Source organism: Amphiura filiformis, chromosome 3 (assembly GCF_039555335.1).
Source record: "Amphiura filiformis chromosome 3, Afil_fr2py, whole genome shotgun sequence".
NCBI classification, from domain to species: Eukaryota; Metazoa; Echinodermata; class Ophiuroidea; order Amphilepidida; family Amphiuridae; genus Amphiura; species Amphiura filiformis.
Window position 1 is genome coordinate 10,269,924 of NC_092630.1, and position 18,982 is coordinate 10,288,905.

Here is an 18,982-nt window from a genome sequence, read left to right on the forward strand (position 1 = left end):
TCTTATTTTAAATTTGCCAAATCAAACTCCATTTTGTAATTCTTGCAGAAATTAGAGGCATTTTCTGGCATTTATAGTGCAACTTTTTTGAGAGAAAAAATATCCCAAAAGTGGCATTTGTTAATACATGTAGGCATGAAACACTGTACATGTATGTAGTTTCAAGATGAATTGAAATTTTTGTAAGAAAAAAGAATAACAAATTAGGTGTGTGAAATTTTAATGAACAAATTAATACGGGTCTAATATTGGTGAATTTTTAACTCGGATTGTGATTTATAGTTCATACATACTCACGATATAACGACGTTTCTGATTGGATTTGCGCCCTTTTTTGCTGGTCATAAATACCGTTTATGACCAGTATGAGGGCATAAACAAGCTAAATCACGCAGCGTTGGAACCCAATTAACACGATCCACGATTTGCTAGTGTTGCGTACCGCGCATGTCACCGCGCCCATCTCACGCGGAGCGCCAAAGATGACGCGTAACACGCGTTGACTCCCGGCCGTTGACCTCATGAGCCGAGCTGCTTCCTGCAAGTAGGCCTACTCATTTTCTTCCAATTTATTAAGGAAAACGGTATGGAAATGTTATTTAAACTTGTAAATCCTTATTATTTTCATCTGTATTGAATTGCTAAGAATGTTGGGTATGTATGAGCGGGGTTCATTCATATGATTTCGGGCATGATCGCTGTTTATGCCCTCGGCTAACGCCTCGGGCATAAACAGCGATCATGCCCTCAATCCTATGAATGAACCCCTAATTCACATTGTTGAATAATTTCATGTGTAAATATTTTTGACACGGAGCATTTAATAGTAGTGACAAAAATCAAGCAGAGCTCCAAAATGGTGAGGATATATAGGCCTATGCCTTACACTCTACATACATGTATTCTACATGAATGTGCCACCTGATGGTGAATGGACTTAATGTTGGTAACATTTATTTAAACCATAAAAAATAAATTGTTTGATTGGCGAAACATAAAAAAATAAAGCTGTAAATTGCGTTCAATAAAGGCATTGGAACTTTTTTCTTCTTTTTTTAAAATTTATTTTTATTTTTTTTAATTTCTTTATTTTTGTATTATTTTTATGCCATAAAATAGTCTAGGGTCGGGCCATCTTCTAGGGTCGGTCGGGTTACGCCAATCAAACAATTTTTTTGAGGCCTTACATTTGAAAATAAAAGATAACATATGGGCTGTCTTTTGAAGCAGTTTACACAATTTTCAGTGTTAATTTTTAACCCCTTCAGTGAACCACATAGATTTTGTGAATGAATGAAATAACTGAAGAGTTGCCGAGCATAAATAATGATTCGGTTTCAGTTGGGTACCTGCCTGCACTGTTCTTTGCCACCGAAGTGAACCATTCTAAATAACTGCCTGTCCTCTATTAAAATCAGTGTGTACAGAGGTCAAGTGTACTGTTGAAACTATCTGAGGCATATCCCCCCAATTGGATTCTATCTGATGTTGGTACGACTAGGAATATAAATATAAAAAGATATCGGGGATTTATAATTGCAACGCATTAAATGTCAATACCCAGCACCTGCAACAGCCTCGGCACATATTACAGATCGAATTGCCGATCGACGAGACCTTATGCGCTGAGCGAAATGGATACAATGCTTGTGTATGCTCATAATCCTGATTCTTCCGTCAGCACACCTAGGCAAATTTTGGTCTCTGTTTGACTAACAGAATTCTGGATTATGTTTCTTGCATAGAGTAAACTGTGTTCAAATATACTGGGAAGCATCGCTAATAATACATCATTGTCTGAAACTCTTAACTAGTACAGTGTACAATGAATATTAAAAGGCTGCAAACTTGTATAGATTTTACTCATATTCCTAGTTAATTTGCAAGAAATTCTTGTTATAACTTCAGGAGAATCACCAATTTTCTTCACAATCTATATACCGTGATGTGACTTCTGCCAATATTATAAAATTTCCTTAAAAAGTAGATATTTGTATTTCTACTACTAATCATGTAAAAATCAGAATTTTGACAAAATTGAGAGCCTTCTCCTCAGCAAATGTAAAAATAAATGGCTTAAAATATTTTTGAAAGAAAAAAAATTTAGCCAATTGCATTTTAGAAAAACATCATATTAGTTACTTTGTACAGATATCATTGCTGTTTTCTGTTGAAAATAAAATCAATGACATTTTCCTTTATGTGATAAAATTGGATATCCTTCATTGTGCCTGAGGTGTGTATTTATTAGGGAATTCATGAATTTGGTTTTCATTGATTTTGAATCAATTTCCTTATTTAATTGTGCCATTCAGTTTTTTTTGTTACAGTTGCAAGCAAACCTTAGCATTTTCTATGTGTAAGCTAAATGTACTTCAGTGGTTTTAAATGAAACAAGAGAAAGGAATACATTTTTGGTTTCTGGTTATACCAGATTTGTACATGGTAGCATGTCTAAAAATACAAAAAAACAAACATAAAAAATGAAAACAAAAATGTAATGTAAGTTGAAGATTTAATTTATTTAGCCTTTGAACCTCCTTTCTTCACATTAAGATTAGCCCAAATTGGATCAATTTATCCTATTTTGTATACAGCAAGTCGGTCTCTATTTTTGGTTTTTTAAATCTTATTATACATGCATGGCAGTGCGTCTGCTCTGTTGCTGTGGATTCTATACATCTGCATTCTGCAGCTTAATTTGGTGACATATTCATTGTTTATAATTGGATGATTGCATTTATTAATAATAATACAATAGATTTTTATATAGCGCCATTTCAAATGATCACAGCCCTCGATCATTCATTTACTACATGTACAATGTATGTTTGTTTTTTTGGTTTTTTCAATCAAATTTTTTGACTTCATGGAACAAGGTTTTAAAAGCTAAAGTTTGTGGGTGTGCGTGTACCATAGTATGTGACTACGTGTGTGGGAGTGGGGGCTGGGTAGGTTATTTATTTATTTATTAAACATTGAACATAAAATTTAAAACATTAAATATATTGCACACAATAACTATACGGTCGCATGTCATGAGGTGGTCCATTTTGTGTTACATGGTCAAAATGGTCAAAAAAATTATTTTTTAATATGTTATAAATATTGTAAAACTGCAACATCTCATACCATTTCTACCTCAAAAATGTTTATGGTTTGGGCGTAATTGCCTAATTAATAACTAATTAGCCCATAGGCCGCAATGTAAATCAAAATTTTCAAATGTGTTTTTCTCAAATTGGACCTTATTCACATAAAATACCCCACAACAAATGTCTGAAGTTGGATTTTGTCCAATGTGCTAGGATATGTTCACAACATAGTGATGCATCAGTCTCACCCTTCAAAAAAAAAATTATGTAATCGCATTCACGATATACATGGTGCTCCAAAAAAGTTGATATTTTTAAATTAAAATTTAATTAATAATTCATATTTTCCCAACACTACTTCCTACCATTTTTATAATGCAAAAATTAGTTTCCTTGTGCAATTTCCTTTCAGAAAATATATACATTTATCATGATACAGTGAATATTAAAGGAGATATGGACCTTTGCAGTTTTTGCATGTGATTGCATTGACTTCTGTGCATTTAGAGGCAACCCGTGGTACAAAATGTAATGAGAAACTAATATGGAATATGAAATTGATCAATTTTGAAGTCAATCTTGTTTCTTTGAGTAATTGGCTCTAAAATGAGACATAAAAAAGCTCAATATGACAAGGAGTTATGAAGATACAATAATTTATTCAAACCAACACTATGGAAATCTTACATTTTCCTATGCTAATACATTACTCCTCACCCACCTGCTCCTCACCCACCTGCTCCTCCACCCCATCAATTTTCAATTCCAGCTGATGTCATTTATTTAGTTTGACTCACTTTTCAGTACTAGTTTACACAGTTTTAGCCCTGTTCTTTAGCTCTAAAATGAGACCCAAAGTAGCTCAATAGGACAAGGGGTTGGTTCACTATGACATTTTTCATTCGCCTACATTCGAAAAATTGTAACACCTCCACCTTTTTAGGGTACCAACTTGTGACATGCGACCATACAGCAAATGCACACATAGTTTTATTAACCAGCGACAAAGCTGTGGCAAACAGGTGATCTGAACAACCCACCTTTAGACCCTAAAGGGAGGGGGAAATTATATATCAGCCCACAATTTGAGCAGAGTCAGCAGCAAGAAGAGCCCCAGGTTCATGTGTTGGAACCAAACAGTAGTTGTTTGTGTATGTGTGCATGTTTGTTTAGCATACACTGAGCAGGTTTTTTAACAAAATTCTGAATACTGTAAAGCTATTTAATTTCGCTAGTACTTAATTTCGCTAATTGCCAATGACCACTATTTTTGTGGGTATTTAATTTCGCTAATCCAGCAATTTATGTGTACAATTCAATGTAAAACTGTTCAATTTGTTGGTATTTAATTTCATGCGAATTATGGCTTCTAGCTTAAATTAGCGAAATTAAATCCCTAGCTTAAATTAAGTGGTTTTACAGTATATATATATATATATATGTAACCATACCACCCTCAACTTCTGTGTGAAAAGATTCGTTTCATATTTTGAAATTTATTGTGGTTTCTCGTTTCATTCTCATTCTTTAGCATACAATAGATTTTCAGTGGAAATTTATAATGTAAACACCCATGTGGTGTAATACATGTAACACTTCCTTTTTCATATATACATGATGTCATGTATACATCAAAACCTAAGCATGCTATTTCTCGGAAGTTCCTCTGTTTCCATATGTAACATTAAGTATAAAGCTGATCTGTTGGTTAAAGAAAAAAAAATTATATGAAATTTGATTTTAACAAACTAGTAAGAGACAAGAACATTCTTTTTTCATCAAATTATATCATGTATTTTGTTCTGTTTTGAAACAAAAACCAAAGCACACACCTAATTTAGAGTCGGAAGTTTTCCGTTTTACGGAAAACAGAAGAAAATCACGGAATCGGAGGTACAACACAGAAAATGACATTTTTGTATGATGTGACAAAAATTGTTAAAAGATAAGAGAAATAAATTTTAAAAACAATCATGAGTTGTGTATGTCAATTTTTATGATAAAAATACTGTTTAATATACCGAAATAAAGGTATATTATAAAGCCAAGAATTTTCTGCTTTACAAATGCTAAATTCCGCTTTTCTCCGCTTTGTAATTTTAGCACATTTCGGACATAATAAACTTTCACAAGAATCTTGTGACGATCATTGCGATTTGCAAAGTTGGGATGGGTGGTTGGGTATCATGGCTGCAATGGGAGGTAGGACAGGCATTGTACGGTAAATCTGTGACGGATTTTACTTTATTTTGATGAATTTTGAAGACCCATTTCATTTTTTTCCTTTTTCTAGGTCATTTTTGCTTATATTTTTTATTTTTTCTCAGAAATCGTTTTCCGCTTTACCTCCGAATTCATGATTTTAGCGGGAATTTCCTGTAACGCGAAAATTCTTAGCTTTAGTATATTACCAAGGCATGAACCCCTATATCCCTCAAACATCGTAACACTTTATTGTGATATTAATATCATTGTTTATACATTCAAGCTTTATTAATGACACGGATTTACAAATTTTAAAACACGGATTACAACACGGAAAATAGATTTTAGAAAACGGTAAACTTCATACTCTAACCAAATTCTCAGAAGTTCTATCCATTTCCATGACTATACAGCTGATCTGTCGGATGAAAAATAAGTTAACAGCTTGAAATGTGACATTCACATAATGTATACAAAAGAGTAGGGGAAAATCCCTTTCCATTAAAAATATGTCAAGTTTTAAGCATGCTAGTTTTCATAACTAATCTGTTTCCATGAGTACCAAAACATGTAGCTGCTCGCTCTGTCTGATAAATAGTTTACAGTTTGAAATTACCAATATTAATTTAATAACCAGGCCTGGAAAATATGTTTATTTCCTGGCAAGAGAAACCAATTTCCCTCCACCTTCGCAGGATTTCCCACCATTACTTGTGTATTTCTTTAATCCAGAAAAGCAAAATTTCCCTGCAAATGACCAAAATTCCCAGCAAGGAGATTTACCAAATTGCCTATTTTTCCAGGCCTGATTAATAACAATGATAAGAACAAATTGTTTCCATATTCTTAGAACTACAAATTTGTTTCCATATGTAATATTTAGTTTGTAGCGGATGTGTCTGAAATGAAAATGTGACATTTATGCATGAATAATACTGCTTATCCCATGCCCTGCTCAGTGATTATGATTATTTTACTAAAACATTCTTTTTGTCGTTTGTTTATTTGACACAGCTATGAAACCACATGAAATACAGGAAAAGCTTGGTCTGACACGGATACGGGATCGCAACTGGTACGCATACAGCCTTCATGCGCGACATCAGGGGACGGATTATACTGAAGGTCTCACGTGGCTCATGTCGAATCATAAATCCTAACACACCCTGGTTTTTCTACGTTATGCACATTGTATCATATGAACTACTCTTTTTTGCTCATAATGCTAAAAAAAATAGATGTATCATCAGGACGCAGAATACGACGACGGCGGTGGCCCCGGTGACGTCAACAACAACAACAAGCCTTCTTCGCGCACAAACTACTTCTGTACAGAAAAGAAGACAAAAAAAAACAGGGGTTGCCAAACTATTTTTTATTCTGATCTGGTATCATGAGTGCAACATTTGTGTCTTTTACAATACTGTATAGCAAGAAATTTTCACTGGATGTATTTCTTTATTGTCATTGGCCCCTGAACATGTTTAAAGCAAAACCTCCCATGTAATCTGTTGGCAGTTTTGTTTTAAACATGTTCAGGGGCCACCAGCACATAGCTGGGTGTTCCTACCCAATGATGTACTAATATGTTTCATAGTCTGCCCCCTAGTTAAAACACATTGGGTGACTTCACATGAGAGTGCTACCCACATCATAACGCATCGATGTAGTCGCCGGGGATGCACGTCCATAATAGCAAGTGTCTCTTGTGCGTGTCTTGTAAGTGTGTTACAGTGTGTGAAGGGCACTCATGTCACGATTTCCACCTGCCTGCACTGTCGTGCACAAGAAGAGATCACATTGATGCGCAGCCATCTTCCCGTGTATGGTCGGTCACCCAGTGTCTGATTTATTGATGATTAATTGGGAGCAAACTGATAAAAAAACACCAAAAAATGCAGGATTTACTATTGTAGGTTTATGTAGATTCTGCATTTTTACTTTGGGAGTACTCAAAAATAAGCGCGTCCCAATCCAAAGTCGAAACACAGTATATATGGTATCTATTTGCAAGTATCTACTGTGTTTTGACCCAAAATGGTGCCATGCATAGAGTTGGCCCTAAAGTCAAGGCATGGGTAATACATGTATCAGGTCCCCTCAATAATAGCACCTAAATCTCACCTTAATCCTGGCGTTCTTGGAATACAGAATCGAGCCATTGTTTGTCAGCTATAATGTAAAAATTTCATTTGAATGAACACAGCTGCCAACGGCTGTATGCAATCCGACCGCGATTGTATTTGAAAATACAAAATTATGTGTGCGGACAAAAATATTGATCAAGACAAACGAAAGATATTTGAAATACCAGCCAATTAGACCGCATTGGATTCACTTCTGCGGACATTCTCCATGGTATGTTCATTCAAATGAAATTTTTACTGCAGGTGCCCATATTTAGTGTTGAGATTCTTCAGGCAGACAAGAAAAATTAACAAGAGTGAAAAAGCTGAATATGAAATTAAAAATTGGTTTTAAATATCTGTGTGAAAATATGTTGCTGTACACGAATTGTCTCCCTTCCAATTGTTTGAAAAAAATAAGTGTGTTGACTGCACTGTAAGATAATAATAATAAATATGTTGCAGTTGAAATGCTGCTAGATCAACATTTTTTATGTTTATTTTTTATTGTAAATCAAGTGTTTAAAACATTTTGATCCAGTTTTTGGGAATGAGTAAGAGAAAATAGTTTCTGCTCATATGAATGGCTTAAAATTTGTGGACTTGGAGAAATGGTAAAAATATTAAGCTTTTTTTCTGCTAAGCAAGTCCTATATTTTTGGCCATCAAATGTGTCCGTAGTTGAATGTTGTATAAATTTGATGCCGCTGTTTGCTGATTTGCAAATTGGAAACCCTTCTGTTAAAAACCTTGATATAAATATGTTTTGAGGGAAGCTAACTGTTACCTTAACTTCTTAATTACCCCATATCCTATTAATTTCTTTAATGTGATCCTCAGTGCATCATCATGATTATATTTTTTTGTTACGTTTGATGGAAGCTCATGCAGGAAAATTAAACTGAAGAGAAACATGTATCATAAACATTGCTTTTATTGTATTCAAAACTAGAATGGGTTGACTTATTTTATTCTTGTGAACATCAAACTTCCATTTTCAGTCCGACCCAGTTCATGCGAACATTTTCAACGTGACCCGGTTCATTGGGTGTCTATTAATTATCATCCTATAAAATTTAGTGTTATTATCTTGCTGCGCAAGTTTCATGGTGAAGTTGGTGGCTAACACTCACTATTAATTAAGTTGGATATCATGAGGTGCTGTTTAATAACTAGGCATGTATCCAAAGATATTGATCAATTGGTTATTGATTGCTGACAAATAATTATACAGTCTTCCAGTACCTGTTGATAATAACAGACAAAATTAGATACATAACAATTCACCACCTAATAATAGGTGTCTGAAATGGTTGAAATGGAAGTTTGTAGTACTCTTTATTTTCATGGGTTTTTTTCTTTGTTGTTGATTTGACCCAGTACAGTGAGCTGTTACAATGGTTCAAAATGTGGGAACTTTCCTAGAGAAAGTTAAGATAATTTTGAACCAAGACAGTTAAATTAATTGGGTTGCATTAAATCATTGTGTATTAATATATTTGATACGGGTGTATCAATGTTTTTCTTTATATATGCATCATTTTACATGCTGTATCCTTCATATAGTGCTGTATTTGTTGTAACTGACTGCCACACAGGGTTGAAAAATAACCAATAAAATCAATAGAATTAAAACCTCCGACTTACGATGTAGGGAGAGACGATATGCAAACTTTTAAACAAAAGTGGGACAGGATTGATGAGTGAATATAGTATGATCTTGAACAGAAAATGAATCCAGGATAATGTTCCAGGAAATTGTTGGGATGTGCCGGCATCTGCTCTGTGTCAATATACAGCGCTGCAGGAAATTCACTTCCTTTTTAGGTTTCGCTTGTTTGTATTGGGAGTCTGAAATGAGTACCATTATATCTGATGAGGTCATGGCTGGTGTATGAAAGTATGTTAGGGTCATTGACATCAGCCTTTCAGAATTGGAATGAATTTGATGACAACGATGCTATTGTAGTGTAGTGCCAAGTGGTACTACTCTTGCAGTAGGAACTGTTATTATTTTGACAATTATATTGTATAGTATAAATAACATCGGGTGTTGACATAGACTGCATGGCAAATGTTTAAATGTGATTTTAAACGAGGCGGAGTGGACCCAGTAGACACCTTCTTCAATCCAAGTGACTTAAAGCATGCGATTTGTAGTAGGAGGAGACTATGCCGCAGCGTGTCAAGTTGAATAGATTAAAAGGGTATTCAAAGAAAAATGGTTTAGGCAGGCTCAATATTGTAAGAAGCTATGTGTTCAGTGGAAGCTGAATTGTGGAACAGCATTATAATAAGTTAAGGTCACAAATCAAGTTACACAGAACACAGTGTAGTTCATGAGAGGTATAAGTGGATTGGTCTGTGCCTATAATTGTAATGGCTTTCTCTTCTAGAACTTTATTATTTTGTTACTTTTTTTTGTTGTTGCTATGGTGCATTATTCAGATCTTTACTTTCGCTTTCCTCAAGTGTAGCATTAACTGCTCTTTATATATGACAGAAACAAATTGATTTTGTGGTTTTTTGTTTTGTTTTTGCACTTATAGTATATAGCTAATTATTAAATTGTAAATATTGCATATAAAAGTATGACATTTTGGAAAAGCATATACTTTGAAACGATTATGACCATCTTATTTATTATTTTTGGTAGTAAGTTTGAGACAGAGGAAACCAGTTTATATATGCGACTTGTACAATATTTTAATGAGAAGAAGAGATGTGTTTTTGGTAGGTTGTGCAAAAGTTTAATGCTCATAATCAAATCCCCCCCTTCCCCCTCTCAAAACTATATGCTTTTTTGAAAAGTGAGTATTTTAATTGGAATATTGTGATGCCATAAAAACCGCATGTTTCTGTCATGTCTGTTTGTAAATTATTCCGCACAGCAAAGAGGAATGAAACCAATTTTGGCTCGAGGAACCCAAGTAGTTATTCTAATAAAGATGTCAGTCAGTCAGTATGTCACATTGTTCTTTATATAACAAGCTTTTCTCATACATTTCATGTCAGTATTGTAATATAAATCCTTTTGTACTCAAATCATCTGAATTTTTTTTATCACAAATTTGGATGGTGTGAAAAAACCAATTGTACACGAATCTAGTGCATAGTGGATGGCAACCATTGATAGTATTTGTGAGGAATTTGTTCATCATTGGGTGAAGAAAAAAATTTGTGCACAAATTTAGTACACAATGGATGTCAACCAATGATAATAAGCAAGTTGTTGGGATTTGTGAGGGATTTGTTCTTCACATATCTAGTACATGATGGAAGTGAACCATGATAAATAAGCAAGTACCCGTAGAAGATTTGTGAGGGATTTGAAAAAATTGTACACAATGCATGTCAACCATCGATAATAATAAGCAAGTAGTTGCAATTTGTGAGGGGATTTTTTTTAGTTACACCTAACTTGGTAACATGTGGACACTGGTAACAGGCATGAGATTTTACAGCTGATCAGCTGAATTAAGCTTTTTTGACAAAAATTTTAATTTATTTTCAGCCCAATTTAGGGTCTTTTTTGTTGTTGCCAATTTCACATTGTTTTTCAGCTTTTTTGTTCCACTTTAGCTTTTTTCAAGCAAAGCCACTCACTTTCATGCCTGTGGTAATGATTAGCTTATTGTCACGTTACCAGATCATTACTGAATTGGTTTACAGTTTTTGGTAATTACTAGGAATCTTGTGCAAAGTATATCTTCAGCGATGTGCACATTAGAACTGAAGTAGCTATGAGACAACAACAATGTATTCTTGGTAAAATTTGCCAAGGCTTTTGGGAATTTCCCAACTGGTGTATTCTTCATTGAGAGACTTGCTTTGCATAGGGGCTGTAATTGCATGCATATCAAGGGCGTGTCGGCATGTCCTAGGTTGTCTAAACAATCATACTGGCTAGTGTCATACACCATCTTTTATTAAAATATTACAATATTACAATAGTGCATGGTAGACTCAATGATAAGGGCTTTCTGCCTCCTCAATTTTTGTATAGTTTTTTCCCCCAATTTGAGGAGCGTCTATTAAGTCCTGTATAAAGATTACAGAACAAATTGTAAAATTTGGATTTTGCAGTGCTGGTGTACTTTGTAAAAAAAGGTTGATGCACTACTTCCAAACATGAATATAATTATAGCAACCCTTATGTGGCAACCAACGAGTTGATTCAAAATGGCGCCTGTACAGTATTAATTCATCTGTATTGGTGCTATTACACTGATTCGGGCTATTCCAGTTGAAATGCACACACCATCTATGGAAGATACGACCTTTATCTCCCACGCAGGGGGTGTAGATTTCAAATGGAGTCAACCCAATTAGGTAACCCCATTTGAAATTCACACTCCCTGTGTGGAAGGTCAAGGTTGCATCTTTCACAGGGGTGTATGGATTTCAACTGGAATAGTCCAGTTTGTTTCATGGCAAGCTGTAAGGGTAACTATAGTAACAATGTGTGTTAATTATGCTGTCAAAAAAGACTGGCAATACTTGCTGACATATGAACTGAGGATGTATGTATATACCTGATTACTACTCAGTCAGTCATAGGAGGAACTATTTATATATGACATGAAGTGATGTCATACTTCCATGGGATTATTATTATTATAAGAAAAAAAAATAGATGATAAAACAGATTTAATAAGACATTTATGGGTGCTTGTGAAAAGTAATTGCCATGTATTTATATTGGTAGTGTTCAAATGGCAAGGAGTGAAAATAAAATAATAAAATTTAGTGTCTGTGTAAATTTTGCACAATGTTTGCAGACATTTGTGTGATGTTATTTTCATCGAATATCATTCAAACAAAAAGTGTTCATGGCTTCAGTGGCAAATTTTCAAAAAGCTGGTTGTAACTTGTTATACTCGGTTGCATTCATAAAAGGCTAAGTTGTGTAATGATTAAAGGGAAAATATGTAAATGTCAAAAAAAGAACCCAGAAATGCAGTTGTTGTAGTAAAACAACCTATCAAAATTTCTGGAGACTTTGTTTATTGTGGCAGTGAACCTAATAAGGCTGGATGAAAAATGAAATTATAAATATTCATTAACTTGATGAATATTCATGATAATCTTACATTTTGCCCTGCAGTAAGGGGTATAGTAGACCCATTCATCTTGATGCCATAATAAGCAAGTTGTTTTTCTCAATAAATATTAAATTTATTAGGTGATTTTCCCCCCAAACTATTTTTATTACAAGTTCCATTTAGTCTGGCATGAATACAGTAGCTCATCGTAAACCAAAAGAGAATAAAATGTGCTGGAATTTTATAATTTGAAGAAAAAAATAGTCCTTGAAGATTATTATTAGCCACATTAAATGACAAGGATTTTTCTTACTGCTCCCGCCCAGTGGTGTATTAAATTTTGTTTTACAAGTTGGGAGTTTGTACTCTTTATTATAAAGTAATGAAAACTGGTTTTTGTACTTAAGTTTGTGAATTCAAAAACTTATTGGGCTGTTCCAGTTGAAATCCATGCATCCCTATGAAAGACATGACTTTAAACTTCTCACAAGGAGTGTGAATTTCAAATGGGGTTACCTGAATGGGTGACTCCATTTGAAATCGACACACTCTCGTCTTCTCACAAGGAGTGTGAATTTCAAATGGGGTTACCTGAATGACGCCCCCCGAGATCTACACCCCCTGTATGGGAGATTAAGGTCATGTCTTCCATAGGGGTGATGGATTTCAACTGGAATAGCCTATTGCTACAGATTTGGTTGTTTCTTTGAGATGATTTTTGTTGCTTTTACAACCTTTGATACTGTCAAATAAAATGGTCAGTCATGCAGTAAATGTTTGAAGGTGGGGATCCTGATCAACCAGGATCAAATTAAGTCAAGCTATTCATGTTTCGCTGAACAAGCACAAAAAGCGAGAAACACCAAATTGCTTTCATTGAACTAAAACTTGTATATTTCCATCAACTCAAGGTGGTGATTTCCCAACCTGTACCTAGAGCTTAAGCACAAAAACGTGGAAATCATGACATGAGTGATTTCTCCAAGATATTGGGCTCAATGGGCTGCTTTGGTTGAAATCCATAAACCTTCTATGGAAGACATAGCCATATGTAATATCCGCCACAGAGGGTGTAGATTTCAAATGGAGCCACCCATCCAGGGAATCTCATTTGATATTCTCACTCCCTGTGAGGAAGATTAAGGTCATGTCTTCTATAGGGTACATCATATTAAATGTTGTGGTGTTGGGTTATATAAAAGGTCATGAAAACATTTAGAACAGTTTGTATGAATGTTATATAAAATGTTTTCTGCAAACATTGCAAATTATAATTTGCCACCACTTACATAACATGTTAGAATATTTGCAGAGGTATCAAAAAATGTTTTGAATGTTTAAAAAAATGTTTTATATGCTTTATATAACCCAACATTTAAGGGTCTACTGCTCAGTGTCAGAAGTGGGTAAGTGCATTAGCTGCCCTGTGAACATTTGGCAATTTACACACACTATATTGTACTCATCTACACATGGCAGCTATTGCACTTACCCATTTCTGACACTGAGCAGTCAAAGTGTTAGGTTTGTCAAATCCCCATCTTCATATTGTCAAAAAATATGATAATTATTCACAGCCACTTCACATTGATGGTTAATGTAAGTTTTATCTTGAATTCACAAGTTGCTGTACACGCAAATGGCCGTTTTCATTACTATAAGAGTGATGATTATGTAAAACATATGCTAGTATGTTTCTTTTAAGTATAAAATAAGTCATTGGAAGAAATAAACTGAGCAATGTTATAAAAACTGAATCTGCTGTATTCTTTGTGATTGATTAGTTTTGTAGTTATAACAATTCACCATAGCAGGATTAATTATCATAGTGATGCATCTACACTATTTTTTAATGTATTGCTATGCACTCGTTAGATTGAATACAATAGTCGTTTCCATGAAATTAATCTTGCAGCTGCTAGTAAAACATACATGGATTTGGCTTTTCTATGTAGAATTACGATCCATGTACTTTATCCTGGTTCTTTGATAATCTATGGTGCAATACAGAGGAACAGCGTAATGTCTAGTGAAGGGCAGCCCAGAGGGCAACACATTCAAAACACCACCGGTATGGTAATTAATCCTGTTACATCACTTCTACAGTGAATTAAAGCAGCAAAAAAAAAATTTAGTTCACAGCATCTTGCGAATGGTAGTGAGCTTCAGCAAAAATTGCATTCCTCAATTTGTAGCGAGCGTGTAGAAGAATTCAAATATCACAGATATACTTTTGTAGGTCCTGTGGTTCTTGAGTTATGTTGTAAAGAGGGCTGAAACAACAACACTTTAGTAAAACGTACATAACTCATTAACAACAATAAATTAAGCAGGTTTTCAAAGTATATGATTTGTAGAATGAACTTTTGCAAAACACAAGTGTTATTTTTCAATAATATATTGATTCAGATTATGAAAATCAATTTTTTTTGGCTGCTTCGACCAACAATACCTTGTATAACCGTAATCGTAACAATAACTGAAAACTCTGGCCTCAAAGTAGGTGACCTTACCCTCCACCAAAAGCTACCCCGATTGAATTATTAAATGTATTCATACATAGAGATAGATAATGATAAGTCATTAGCAGCGCATACATGCGGTGTTGCATGAAGCAGGTGACTGGGGGCCTAGTTCTGGCATAAAATTCTGAGAGGAAATCAACATAAACCTGCAGTTTACAAGCCTGTTCAATATCAAAATTCACCTTGGTTGATATTTGATCATGGGTCAAATTCGTTCAAAACAATAATAATGCGTCACATTTGAATCAATGGCAATTTTGCACCCCTATAAATTTTAGCTTAAAACCCTCGGCATCTTAACACTACCCTGAACCTATAACTCTAACCTGAAAGCACAGGATGCTAGTACTATAATAGTTGGCCATAATATCCTCCCCTCATTTGAATTGTATTATTATGGGCGAGGTTTTTGATGTACTGAGAATTTTGTCCTGGTTAGAATAGAAAGACGGCTCAGAAAGGGCTGATTTAACCGAAAATGTTTTTTTACCATCCTGATTTTGCTATTCACTTTTCAAATTTGATCCACAAAGTCGGTAATATCTTTTAAATAGCAGTATGTAGGTTTTTTTCTGTGATATTATGTATATTAATTTTTAGTTGGAAAAATAACATGTTAGTTGTTATGTTAATGCCCATAACCTGTTTTTACAAATCTCAGTAGTCAGTAACTCATATGGAATTATAATTTCAGACACACCACAATAATTCATATTGACACAACTCTTAGATATCAATGTTAATTATGTTATTTTTTAATAACAGCATAATGTTATAATAAATTTTCATTCTTCACAATTAGTTTTGTTTTTATACAGCTCTATTACAAGGTGTCTCGATAAACCCAGTCTCTTAGCGGTACTGTTTGGGTCCACTTTTGTGGACACTATTTTGATCTTTGTACTTTAAAAAATACAAAACATCCTTTATGCAAGAGTTAATATTATTAGTCATATATTTACAGTTATTATGTACAAACTGTTAGAAAATATAACATTTCAGCTTAATATTGTTCAATAAATAATCTGTTAAAATTTGATCTTGGTAAATGTTTTAAACACAATTTTGTTCCCACTGGCAACAGCAGAAGATTCAATTGGGTTATTCATACAATCCTATGGAACACATTTCCTTAATCTCCCACACAGGGGGTGGATTTCAAATTTCACCCATTCAGGTAACCTGATTTGAAATTCACACTCCCTGTGTGGGCAATTAAGGCATGTCTTCCATAGGGGGTGTATGGATTTCAACTGAATAGCCCAATTGCATACACATTACTGACAAGGTAGACATATCTCAGTCATTTTCCAAAAGGTAAAATATTTTACACTGAAAGTACTAAAAATATTACTAAATGGCAATTTCACCATAGGGTAAAATATTGTCCAAGTTTAAGAACCAAAAACCAATCTAAAATGACAAAATTGGAGCCTAAGCACAGCTCTCTCGAACCATATTTTATCAAATTGTTATTCAATTTTTTTAGGTTACAGTTAACCATATAATAATTATTTACAGCTGCTGAAATTAGCACCAACTTACATAATGTTTTTATCTTAAAGTTCGCCATCATTACCAAATACTTTTAATAAGGACATGGCATGGAAGCCTAAATTGTGGAAGACACCCTGCTTCCCCTATAGCTTAGAATAATAACACTACAGTAAAGGTTTGGACAAAATTGAATAAATATTTTAACTTACAAACAATGATATAGCTAAATATAGCATTATATTACCACTGCTATATTAAATGGATAGTATTAGTACTTATAGAATTGCATGGTCATAAGGAGAGTCACAGTGCCAGTTTTGACACATAGCACATATTGGCACTTCATGGCATTAATACCATAACAGTATCAGAATAACACCACTCTTTCTTTGGTAATATTTTCAGACAAAAATATTGAAAATATTTAAGATGGAAATGAGCATTACACATGGACATGAAGGAGATGAACAGTAGGGACCATAGAGCTGGTTTATAGAGCTCCACAGTAGGGACAAAACCTTCTTGAAGATTTTGAAATTTCCTTCAAATGAAATTACAGAACGTGTGGGTCCACACCTGTTGGGGCTCACCGGCTGTCCAATAATCATCTGCCCCCCCCCCCAGCAAATTTTGGCAGGGCACAAGGGATGGACAAGCAATTTTTGGCAGGTTGAAAGGGCAGGAAGAGATTTTTTGGCAAGTCTAGTCAAAAGCGGGGCAAGAGACTTTTGGCACTCATTGATGGTAAACCTCTTAAAATAAAATGCTTAAAAAGGCTTGAGAAAATAGTACGGAAACATTCTAATTTTTGGCAAAATTTCCTGCTTGCTACGCTTGCATTATATCTAGACTATTTAAGGTTTGCAACTAGGATTTTTTGGCATGCTGAGAGGGGAGGGGCAAGCAATTTTTAGCACGCTGAAAAGAGAGGGCAAGGTTTTTTAACATGCCGGGGTAGGCAAGCATTTTGATACACCATTTTGGGGGACAAATAATTATTGCACAGCCCCTACGGTCTGGAATTAAGAACATTTATACATTCTATTTATAGGTACACACAACAAAACAAGCATTACTAGAGTCCTTACAGGTGAAAATATAGACTGTCCCACAGTCTCGGTTCGGTCCGGCCTGGATAATGGAACGTATAGGCCTACATAATAACATAATAGCCTATCAAAATATGCCATAGTCCTTCACCCCCCGATTCTAAATACACAGCGCCCAAAACCAAAAAAAAAAAAAAAAAAACCAATTCCTCTTTCTACACAAATTGATGCCACTACACTAATCACACCTCCTATATTGAACGCTAAATTTCAGTGACCGCCCCCACGCCGAGACTGTTCTTTAGAGATTTCACTTCCAAAAATCGATTCAACTGTTTCTGGTAGAGAGTTTCACTTCAAATGAATTTGGAATCGGTTATCAACTAAGCCGATTATCTGGCCGTCAATTAACATGATACCCCCCAGTTTCAATTCACGTTTCATCGAGACTATGAAAGCTGGGCTATGGGATTTCATCAAAACTGTTAGCGCTGCGCTGGAGATCGAGTTTGGGACACTTGTAAACAACTGAACGGTATTGAGCTCATCTGGCACGCCGACGCTGGTCTGGGGACATGGTATGCCAACAATATTAAGTTCACTGCACTGCATAAATAAATCCTATTCAGATGATTTTATTTAGCAAGTTGAAAATATGAGGTGTAAGGATGTATTTAAAAAAAGACTATGCAAAGAAAGTGTTAACATGAAGGTCTCGTTTGCACGTTTTTCTCTTCTCATAGTTCTACAGTTTCTCAGGGCTATTAACGTGTTTTATCTGTCATGAAAAGGCCGTAAGCTAGTGTTAAAAAATGCTAAAATTACTCTAAGTTTAATGAACATTATGCATAAATTTATACACTAAGTATGGTAAAAGATAAAGTTTTTAGGCCTATCTATGTGTCGATCAGCATTTTTATTTCTTATTTTAGCCAATATATCAGGATACTCGAAGTACTAAAACGATTTATGCAGCCATATTATGGCCTTTTTTTGGACAATCTCCCTCACTTCAGGGGCTGTGCAATAATTATGAGCTGGGCTATGGGGATTTCCAAATAGCATAACAATCTCTTGCCCTCCCGGCCTGCCACAAATCACTTGCCCCCCCCTCCAGTTTGCATATGTCAAATTTGTGGGATCCCAATTTGCAAATTTTAAAAGGTCTAGATAGGACCTGCCTATATTGCGAGTGCAGCAAGCGGGGATTTCCGTGCTGTTTTCCTAAGTCTTATAGCATTTTGTTTCAAAGGCGCCAGTGCCGACAAGGGGGGGCGGGATGCTTACCGGGTCCGTAAAAAGTGAAGAAAACATACTTTACTATGTGGCAGTAAAAGAAAAGATAAGGGACCTCAGGGGCCAGAATGGAAAAGATACCTTGTAATTAAGGCATATTTTCTTTGCTTTACTATATACTGGGCCACCAAAGGTCTCTTTTCT

The 18,982-nt window shown here is 34.9% G+C and overlaps 1 protein-coding gene across 1 annotated transcript in view; it reads left to right on the forward strand.

The window, feature by feature from the left end:
• The window catches only part of LOC140148020 (ADP-ribosylation factor 6-like), a 33,026-nt gene extending 18,798 nt beyond the window's left edge, over nucleotides 1-14,228 (forward strand). Inside the window, 3 exon segments of the mRNA XM_072169849.1 lie at nucleotides 6,315-6,382; nucleotides 6,385-6,420; nucleotides 6,422-14,228. Of these exon segments, the coding sequence (XP_072025950.1) occupies nucleotides 6,315-6,382; nucleotides 6,385-6,420; nucleotides 6,422-6,460 (143 nt within the window). The 3' untranslated portion in view covers nucleotides 6,461-14,228.
• Nucleotides 14,229-18,982: the final 4,754 nt, after the last annotated feature.